Raw genomic sequence first — 11,559 nt, 5'->3', positions numbered from 1 at the left:
TTAATATGGTATAGTTTGGTTTGGTTTTCTTTTTAGAATTTGGTTTTTAGGTAAATCATATTAATTTGGTTTTTAGTTAAATCATATTTATTTGTTGAATTGAGGCTTTTGTGATCCATATCAAGTTTATGAAAAGAATTTTTCAGCGTAAATCACATGAAGATACATTTGTCAACGAGTTTCGAACCAACAAGTGTGGTTCATCTTCAAGACAAGTTGAAGAATCAGATCATAGCTACATATTAAATAAGGATAGCAGAACTTTAAATTGTAGTGTTAAATGTATATTTATTTCTTTTAAATTGTAATGTTAAATATATATTTAAATGTAACCACTTAAAAACTAATAAAATATTACAAACACATAAATAACACAATTTAGTTATACAATTCTAATAAATTTAATCAAATATTTAATCAAAAACATAAAACAATTAAATTATTTACACTACCCAAAATAACACATAGTATATAAAAAAATATTGCATAACTCAGGATCTGATCCTACATGTATACTGATAGTACAAGCTAGTGTTAAATGCAAACGAGAGTCATAAATAATTGATGGACACCCCATAGCTAACAATACAGTTTGAGAAGTTAAAAACAATAATAAGAAAGCTGAATACTATGTTAACAATTCACCGTGAGAAGTGTCATAAATAATTGATAGACACCCCATAGCTAACAATACAGTATGAGAGGCTAAAAACAGTAATAAAAAGCTGAACACCATAATTAACAATTCACCCTGAGAAGTGACAAACAGAGAATTGGAATTTATGAAGATGGCAAGGTTTAAACCATGTGGTATCTGTTACATGGAATGACTGAGAGTTGGAATTTATGAAGATGGCAAGGTTAAAACCATGTGGTATCTGTTACATGGGATGACTGAGTTGGAATTTATGAAGATGGCAAAGTTTAAACCATGTGGTATCTTTTACATGGAATGAATGAATGAATTAGATACACACAAGTTCATTCACATTAACTCATATATATATATATTTAACTATTAAGTCTCATTATCCTCCTCCTCCATATTTACTTGGTTAATGTACAGTCTCTTTCTGAGAGACAAAAAGATTCTTGGATCTCCTTTTTCACAATTCATCGTCATCCAGAAAGGGCCCCAGTCTCTGCAGAGTCTCCGGACATGACTTGCTGCTGCAGATCTCAAAATCGCCCTGGAAGTCGTTCCATTGGCAGTCAGGGAGCTGCTGAATCCATGCAGAGGCAGAGGCTGCAGGGGCATCCAATCCAGCAGCCCAGGACTCCAAATCGACATTCCACTCACAAAGGGGATCGCCCAAAACGCCAGCCATCTGATCCCAACCAGACAAACCACATTCGGCCTTGACACCAGAGCTTTCTCGCCCAATGTACTGAGAATGGGTACTGCTGCCATTGCCGAAGCTCTTGGAGGCCTGATCAGAATCATCTGAATCGACCTCCTCGGTTCTCCCAGACAGGCTTATCCCGCTGGTGGGCGAGCAGACATCGAACAATTGCATCGAATCCTCCATGTTAAAATTCGAATCCTCCATGTTGAAATTCTGCAGAGGCTCTATGTCGTCGTGGGGTTCTCTCGCCCTCGAGACCAATGTCTCCACAGTGCCATTGCTGCTCTGATTCTGATCAGGATCAGGCTCATTATGTTGCTCCTGCTGCTTCTGCTCTGTATCATTTTCTTGCAGCAGCAGAGTCTGGGCAGGGGTGCTCTGCATTTGCATTTGGGTGAGAGGCTTGTGGGTCACAGGATCGATTCCCATCTGGCGCAGTTTCTTCTTGATCCTCGTGTTCCAGTAATTCTTGATCTCGTTATCAGTTCTCCCTGGCAATTGCGCAGCGATTCGTGACCACCTGGTGTGGAAAACAGCAACAAAAAACCCATAAATTTCAGAGAAAAACCAACACATCATACACAATGACCGCCATTAATTTACAGTTACAGCTCCATTATATATACCTATTCCCTATGGCAGCATGTAGATCAATGATGAGCTTCTCTTCTGATTCAGACAATAATCCACGCTTCAAATCTGGGCGCAAGTAATTTGTCCAACGCAATCTACAGCTCTTGCCACATCTAAGCAGACCTGCAAAATTTATACAAATGCAATTATAAACCAATGGGAAATTTACAGAAACTCCAAATTGCATGAATCTCCACGCAATGCAATGACATTTTTATTTAAAAAAAAACACACACACACAGACGGTCCTGCTCCTGCTATTGAGGAAGGAATCTAGGGACTAATCTTTTTATTAGTCGACATTGCAAGAGGCTTTCAGGGAGCAGACATGTCATAACTTAAGAATCGAAACCAGGTGGAGAAAATGACATTTTTATTTACCAGCAAGTTTGGGTACTTCGCGCCAGCATCCATGGCCATGCAGGGTGATAAAATTCACCAGTTTTCTGTCTTCCTCTGCAGTCCATGGACCCTTCTTCAATCCCACTTTGTCACAGCAAGGTTGCCTCCCCATTTTTTGCCAACAGGATCTGAGAAGAGACAGAGTATAAGCTCTTCAGAATCGTCGAATTTTCCACATTCGAGGATGGTTCTGAAGCCTCAAGGCCTGGCCATTGTCTGGAGAAGATTCTGGCAGAGACAGAATAAAATAAGGGCCGAGAAAGAGAAGGGAAGTTGCCTGCAATTGGATATCTCCTCTGTATATAATTTTCTAAATCTATGTAGTGTGTTGTCCAGAGAGTTGGGTTGTTTAAATTGAAACCCTGGTGCCCCCATTTATATGAGGAAAAGCAAGGGCCATAGGCCTACAGGGCCTCCCTTACCATTCATCCATTGCTCCTGGCATGCATCATCATGATGAATGATCGATGATGGAGATGAGGATGAAGGAAATTGAATAATATAATATAATATAAGCATTTCATCATGATACTCCGTAGACATACATCGCCACTTGTGAGACCCATCTGGATTGAGACTCGCCAAATATTTTAGTGTGAACACACCTTTAAAATGCGTTGACGACTCCCTTTATTATTATTATATTTATTGCATCACTGTGACATCACTCCCAACGTAATCCCCGCTTCCCTGTTTCACTAATACTCTGCAACACAGGTAAATGCCATACTTTCATATTTAATAGTATGTTTTAAAATCGTTTTTTGTTTGGCTAATAGTATGTTTTAAGATCTTTTTTGTTTGGGTAAGAGTTTATTTGTTTTTAGGGAAATGAGTTAATAGTCAAAGAATTAAATGTATTTTGCGGGAGTGAAAGTTTTTTTTAGGGGATATAGTTTAATGGTGCAAGAACCAGATGTATTTTGCAGGAGTGAAAGCCAATTTTTTTATGGACCAGTCGCAGATAATTACAGATGACATGGTTTTTCTTGGATAACAATGATGACTCAACCTATATTAATAGATAACAGCCAATAACAATTGTAGCTACTAATAATTTGACAACTAAATTATAATATATTTCCCCAAACCATTCATATTAATTTTTATTATTAAAAAAAATCATTAATTTTTTTTTAAAATCCATAAAAGGTTCTGACGGGACAATTTAAAAATCCATAAAAGGTACTGACGACACAATAGAAATTCCACATTATAGAAAAATTTAGTGCTGAAACAATTTCACGAGAGAGTTGTCGTTAGGGTTCTGACAGTAGATAGAAATGCCACATTATGGAAAAATTTAGTGGTGAAACAATTTCACGAGGGGGTTGTCGTTTAATAGCGGATTAGAAAAGGCCCATATTAATCATCTAAGTTAATTAGCATTAATTTTTTAAATGATTTAAAATAATTATATATATATATATATATAATAAAATAGTTGTGAAGAATTTTGTTGGCTTTTTAAGCCTAAAGTGGTTTGTAAATTTTAAAAAGTCGATAATTTTTTTATAGTATTATTTTACAAACAAATAAAATCATTTTTAATATTTTATCAATTTTTAATATTTTAATATCATTTTGGAATATTCTTTACAGGGTTATTTTTCTGTTTGAATATTGTGTAAATAAAAGCATAATGATTTTTTTTTTACAAACAGATAAAAGTAATCATTTTTTAATATTTTAATATCATTTTGAAATATTTTTTAATGTGTTATTTTCTGTTTGAATATTATGTAAATACAATTTAATAAGTAATACAATTTAAAAGAGTAATTAAATTATGAAATAGGTTAAAACTATGTTTCATTAAAAATATTAGGTGTTGAAAGAAATGATGTTTATTTTTTACATATTTTGCATCATAAAATTTACAAGTTAGTCTAAATGTTTCTACCATAGTGAAGATCATGGATATTGGTGTAAATATCTATATTACAATGAAGATCATAGATTTGATGTTGTTCATTTTGTTTTTTGAATTTTAGTATCAGATAATTAATTTCTATTCATTAAAGTAGGTTTTATAATAAAACAAAATAATTAATTTTTTTATTATAGGGAAATAGACCATCTCTCTGCACTTGGTAGATCCTGAGTTAACATAGATCTATATTGGTTTAATATATATATATATATATATATATATATATATATATATATATATATATATATATAATCTAATATTTGAGTTAAGAATTTCTAAATAAAATGCAGTACCATGATTATAATGTTCAATAAATAATAAACCTGTTTCACATTTCTATAATACAAAACAAAGTAAAAACAAAAATACTAGACCATAAGACATGGAACTAAACCACAATTTATAATTATGGTAAACAAACAAATCGATTATAATGCTTACAAATCAACACGAGATAGGTGAATATATTTGCATAAAAGATATGATATTTTGAGATTCAAGGAAATGGCATACTACAATACAACATGTGATGTGATATCTAAGTTTGTGAAGTCAGATGACATTGAAAATAGCATGTTATCATCAATCTAGTCAATGTACGACCCTACAATTCAAAATTTGTAAAATGGCATATTAAAATATTATCAAACAAGCAAAACAAAGTCTAACAAATGGGACTCAAAATGAGGATTATTGAAGTTCACTCGCACCATGTGCAAAGTGGCAATGATCCCAAATGTGTAGGTACCATTTGAAAAATTCTCACACAACTTTATTTTGTAATTGTTGTAAACAAACCCAAATGGTTTTTCAACTACAATGCTAGTTTGCATTATCAACTCATGAACCATGGTACTAGCTTGTTTTATCTGATCAAAGCAACCTTCCAACTCAATGTTCTTCAAATTGGAATCAAATTCATGATCTTTTATGGCTAGTTTTACTGAAAAGTTGCTTGGAGTTTACACCACTTTTTCCATTGATTTCTGTTATTGTTGAAGAACCAAATGAAACTACAACTGCCATTCTAGGTGGTGTAGTGGTGTAGCCTCACATTTCATAGTATACCTTCAGGCCTATCATGAAATCTAGGGTTTGAAGGGCTTCAGAAAGCTTACCTTGTTGTGCAAAGGGAGCTGATGCGAGTCATTTAAGAGAAGACATCGGACACACAGCCCATCGCCAACATCCCATCAAGCATGCTCAAAGTTCCCTATCTGAAAATCACCATTAATGAGAGCAACGTAAGTGACAGTGTTGGGCATGTCCATGTAGAGCTTCATCTGAGTAAGAAGTTTGCAAGTGTTGACCATGTTGCCCTATTTGCAAAATGTTTGTATGAAAGTAGTTTAAGTAATGGAATTCTGTGGGAGCCTTTAGAATGCATGTCGTCAATGAGCTCAAGTGATCACACATTCTCAAGGTACAAAGAGTGGATCATCTAGTGCTATCTCCTTTTCCAAATAATTTTGGGTACAACCTTCTTTATATTCATGTTCATAAGAATTTCCTAGAGCCAACATACTTTCTTTATTTTTAATTAGAGTTGAAATTACATTAATTTTTTTTATACTAAATGTTTATGTTAAATGTTAAATTTTACAATCATTTATGCTTAGACATCTCCCCCTATACTGGGTTGTAGAACCCTTCTTGGTGTAGTTATTTTTGGCCTTAATAGATGATGACATAATCATTGTTAAAGTTTGCATTACCACTTTGGGCTTTATCTTTAAACTTCACATGGATGTAACATTTAATATTATCAATATTATGTGCAAACTTGAGTGGACCTAATGGTTGGGGGTCATAGGTTCAAAACTAGAGAGGGGTATAGTTTGTACATGTTGATTAATTGATGTTGGCTTGTTGTGATGAGGCTTGAGGGGTGCACATTTTCCTTGTGTGGGACCCCCAAATGATCATTTATGGGAGTGTCTCTAGATCTCTTTGCCCTTTACAGGTCACAAGTTCCTGTTAGTATTGGCTTTGTGGGCTCTTAGTACTAGCTTCATCTAATTTTAATATTGACCATATCATTAGCCCATCAAGCTAGGATGAATGGCAGACATCCCGCATAGGAAAGCATTTTCCAACCAATATATGGATGCCACCCAGGTTCGAAACTCATGTTACTTGTTTAATGAGGCTTGTGGGAAACTGCATTAGGCTCGGGAGTATAGATGGTAGTCCCACTGACGTGATCCTAGGTCTCCTCTGTGATAGGTAGCAAGCCTTGAGACATTTGTCTTATAATACAAGTATCCATTTGCATGGATTTGGACGATAGAAGTATATCCAACTTTGATAATTGCATGAGATAAGAAGTGTTGCATTTGATCTTAAAATTACAAGCAATGCACCTCATAATTGTAAAGAACAACTAGAATAACAATAGTGTCAAAAATATTTTTTTCCGTTATATCATCCTTACAACTTTATAGTTTTACATTTGTTAAGAATGCCATAAAATTTTCAACCACTAATAATTATATTCTCAATATTGTAGTTATAGTTCATATAAAAAGTGTTGCATTTAATTTTAAAATTATAAGCTATGCATTTTATTCTAATCTAAAAACCTTAACCATAATTAACTACTAAATAATCATACCTTTTGAAGGTTTTTTTAGACCTCAATCTTAAATATTTTTTTAAATATGTTTCCAAGAACACAATAAGTTTTACCACAAATGATAATTATATTCTTAAAATTGTAATCCTACTGCAAATGACAATTCAAATTCATAATTAAATACATATAAAATTAGATATCATTAACAAATTTCATACAAAGTATTAATTGAAAAATAATTCCAAAACCTAACCATGTAGTTTCTATGACTAAGAGAATGTTGAATGATACAATTCCAATAATATTGTGTGAGAACTTTTTCTTTTAATGTAATGTATTAATTGTACTGGGAATTTTAAAAAGGATTAGTCTAAATGCTCTATGTTTTTATTATTTTTTATATGTTTTTTTATTGACGTTTTCCCAAAACTTATTTAGAAATTCTAAAATTATATATTTTAGATGTTGAGAATGCGTAAGTCAACTTCCGAGGGGTATTTAAGGATGTTGAATTGGTTATGCAGTCAAAAAAGTGATTTAAGTAATGTTAAATAATGATTTCACCAACAATTGCATCACTATATTTTACTATGATTATTATAAAAGGTATAAAGCATATAAAAATTAGACTCATTTAAAATATGGTATATATCAGATCATTGTATTATTTTTCATTTATCTCGGTGCTTTCATCATTGGAAAAATTCGGAGGAATCATCTTGCATGGTTATTTTAATAGCAAGCCCTAGTGTGGGGAATTAGGGTTTGAACCTTCCAGAGCCATTTTGAGGCATTAAATGACATTTTTGGGGGTCAGAAAATTCTCACTTGCACTATACCCCATAACATTGTTTTAAACTTAGAGACATTTCCAACGATGCAAGAATAATGTCAAATAGAATTTGTTTGTAAAAGTTATTCCTCCCACAAGTTGACTACCATGGTGTGAGAGGATGCCACATCAAGTTCTGATACCCAAACCTTATGTGGTTATCCATGTGTGGAATTTCCAAAATCATAACTCTAATTAATGGTTGAGGGAGTCAAATCTTACCTTTAGTTGGCTATCTGAATATGTTAAATATAACACTACTAGGAAGAGTGATGAGTCCCATTCCAATTGTATTCCATATTTGAATAGAGAAACTAGGAGTGGGAAGATAGAGAGAAAAGAAGGGGGGGGGGAAGGTTAAGGTTTTGTAGCAGCTTGTTAGGCCATAAGTCTCAAGTAACTCCATATATAGTACATCTTCCTTTGTACTTTCACATTTCCATACTAGGGGAAAGAAAACATAGTAGCCTCGCCTTCTAGCTCAATTTTCTCCCATACGAGTTTCTCAGGGCATAATTTGTTTCTATTGTGGATGCTTCATGCATTTTTTCTATTCTATATTTATTACATTTTCATTTAAACATAAAAACAATAAATATATAATCTAAAATCTAAAATGAATTATGATTCACAATAAATATTTTAGTATTTTATTAGATATATTGGTACAAACTATTCTAGTGGAATATACACAACAATTTATAAAGCATATTGGTATTAGTGCGGGTTTATTGGGGAATTTTTGGAAATTTAAATGGGATCTAGGAATTGATTTAAAAATAAATCCATAGAACCATAGCTATGGATGATGAGTCTATTCAAAATAATCCTCATGATATGATGGAGGAGATATTTTTGAGGTAGGAAGCACAAGTCGATAACATCAAACGTAATATAAACCTCCTCTTGGTGGCTTTAGCAAGCAAGTTTGGGTCATTCAAAGAAGATGGAGGCTCTAACTTAGAGGTTGTATCAGAGGGGAAATTAGAAGATCATGAAGACCCAGAAAAGCAGTCAAGGAAAGAGAATCCAAGTTTGAGTGTCATTAGCCATTCATAGCCCCTATTCAAAAAGGAACTGGATACATAAAACCATGCCAAGGTGGTATCAATGCATTAAAATAAATAATTGATTTTATCAATTAGAATTTTATTTTGACATTCACCATACAGATGAAAAACAAAATATTTCATTTGTTGGATTGAAGTTAGAGGACCACGCTTTGACATGGTAGGAAAATCATACAAAAACACTTAGGTTGGAGGTTGATTCACTAGTAATTAGGTGGGAGGAATTCAAAACATTCATTTAATCCCCAGTTTTACCCTATAAAGTTTGTAAAGCACCAATATATTTAGTGCCACTATTTGTGATGGAGGCAAGGGAAGAGTGTACAAGAGTACATCACTAAATTTAGAAACATGACCATCATGTTGGGTATCTCTCCTAAGAACCCAAATGTACTCCTTAAGTATCTAAAGGTTTATTCAACCATATATAAAAGAAAGTGATGATTTTAAGCTAAAGATAATGAATGAGGCATGTGTACAGGCACAATATTTGGAAAGCATATGCTAAAAGAATGGTTATCCAAGTGGCTTAAAGTAGAAAGCGCACCAAGAAGCTTCGAAAGAGGGGAATAATAAGTGGAAATGGGGAAAGGATATGATGATAGAAACCATTGCACATTAGTGCAAGGACCCTAGAAATAATTGTTACCATTGAAACATTGATGTTCACATTGAGGAGAAGTGCTAGAAACTACAGCCAAATTTGAACCTGAAGAATCATAAGAAGGATGCAAAGAAAAATAAATTCTAGCCAGATATTTAAGCAATTCAGTCAAAATAAAATTCTATGTGGATGAGAAGATTGTATGAACATTAGTGTAAAAGGAAGTAAATCTGAGTAGCCCTCATTTCAAACAAAACAAGGAGATGAAAAAATTATTCCACATTGAGACCTTGGTCAAGAAGACAAGGAGAGTTGATCTATTCAACTCAAGTTCATAGGCTAATCTCATAGTAGTAGGTCTTCTCTACAAACTTGGATTGGTGGTTCATGATCATCCTAGCCCATATCTATAAGGATGGGTAAACAAGGATGCAAAGATCAAGGTAACAAAATAGTGCAAGATTAATATTGTTGTAAGCACCGCTTATATTGATGAAGTGGAATTGGATGTAGTACCAATTGATGTATCTAGATTTTTTCTTCGACATCGCTACATTTATATGAGGGATGAAATACTCATACAAAGAGCCAACTAGTACCACCTAATAAAGGATGGGAAATCTTTCATAATCAATGTGCATAAATGAATGTCAAGGATTTCAGTAGTAAGTTCCAACCAAGCCAAGAAGCTATCTGGTTCTAGAAATAAATATGTGTTACTTTTCTTAAGAGAAAATTAGTCTAACGATGAGTTGATAAGAATAAATGCATCCCTAGAGGGGTGTATTAAAGAATAGAAACATCAACTTGAAGGGTTACTATAAGAACACAAAGGAGTGTTTCAAGAGCCTAAAGGGATTCCACCCAAGAGAGAATTGAAGCATGAAATACAATTATTTATAGACTATCCATTGTGAAATATTGGGATGTATATATAATTTTCTCCAAAAGAAAATGAAGTGAAGAAGAAGTTGTAGTAGTTTTTGGAGCAAGGTTTGATTCAACCAAGCACCTCACTTTATGGGTCACCCATCATTATTATACCAAATAATGATGAAACTTAGTGAATGTGTACATATTACAAAGCTAAACAAGATTATACTCAATAACTAATACCCTCTACCCAATATCGATGATCTATTAGATCAATTGCAACATGATAAATACTTCACCAAGATAGTTTTAAAATTAGGGTACCACTAGGTTCAAGTCAAAGAAGAAGACACATGGAAGACCATATTCAAAACCAAAAAAGTTTATATGAATGGTTGGTCATGCCATTTCATTTATACAACACACCAACTACGATTATTAGATTAATGAATGATATATTATGCTCATATCTAGATTCATTTGTTATAGTTGATTTGAATGATATATTGGTTTACAATGTGATGTAGGAGGTGCACATATCACACTTGTTGAAAGTGATATATACTTTTATGAAGCACCAACTACTATCAAATATTAATAAATGTGAGTTTTCTTAGCAATATTAGTATATTTTTGGTATGAAATTGGTGGAAGGGAGCTTAAGATGGATCTATGAAGATGGAGTCCATCATTTAGTTGTTGGTTCCTACAAATGTCTCTAAAGCTAGGATTTTTGTTGGGGTAGCACAGTACCTACGAAATTTCATAGCTTCATTTTTACTACTAGCTATACTACTTCATTCCATAACAACAAGTGGAAAGAGTTTCTAGTGGGGGGGGAGAACTATTAGAAGGATTTTGATGAGCTAAAATGGAAAATCGGTCAGGCACCAGTTTTTCATTATAAAAATTGGAGTTATCTTGATGCAAGCAGGAAGGCCTATATGCCATCATTCTAAAGTATTTCATGGGGGGCTTCTCAAATACCCTACCTACGACAAGGAGCTCTATGCTCTAATACAAGCTATCAAAAAGTTGAAACATTATCTAATGGGTAAGTAGAGTGTTATCCACATGTTTGTAGGAAATATTCGCTAGGGTTAGAGTTGAAAGCCCTAATAGAGTGGACACAAAATCCAATAAAGAACACTCAATCAAACATGAACAATACTTGAATTGAAAAAGGTAGGAAAAGAAGGCATACTAATAGGTCCAATGTTTGTTGACATCCCAGAGGGTCCAAACCCTAACTTTTGCTCTTGAAGTTGTCGACTTGCAAGATGGACAAGAA

The 11,559-nt window shown here is 33.5% G+C and overlaps 1 protein-coding gene across 1 annotated transcript; it reads right to left on the bottom strand.

Annotated features, from left to right (window-relative positions):
• Positions 1-759: 759 nt before the first annotated feature.
• LOC149238588 (uncharacterized) lies at positions 760-2,739 on the bottom strand. The gene is made up of 3 exons (XM_089373093.1): positions 2,361-2,739; positions 1,973-2,102; positions 760-1,866 (listed from the first exon to the last, which is right to left on the bottom strand). The coding sequence occupies exons 1-3, from the start codon at positions 2,491-2,493 to the stop codon at positions 1,107-1,109; spliced, it is 1,023 nt and encodes a 340-aa protein (XP_089229219.1). The 5' UTR covers positions 2,494-2,739; the 3' UTR covers positions 760-1,106.
• Positions 2,740-11,559: the final 8,820 nt, after the last annotated feature.

This window comes from Pinus tabuliformis, chromosome 8 (genome assembly GCF_031772625.1).
Source record: "Pinus tabuliformis cultivar Carrire ecotype Pingquan chromosome 8, CPIR1, whole genome shotgun sequence".
NCBI lineage: Eukaryota > Viridiplantae > Streptophyta > Pinopsida > Pinales > Pinaceae > Pinus > Pinus tabuliformis.
The sequence above is the reverse complement of the archived record's forward strand: the minus strand, read 5'-3'. Positions and strand labels throughout refer to the sequence as shown.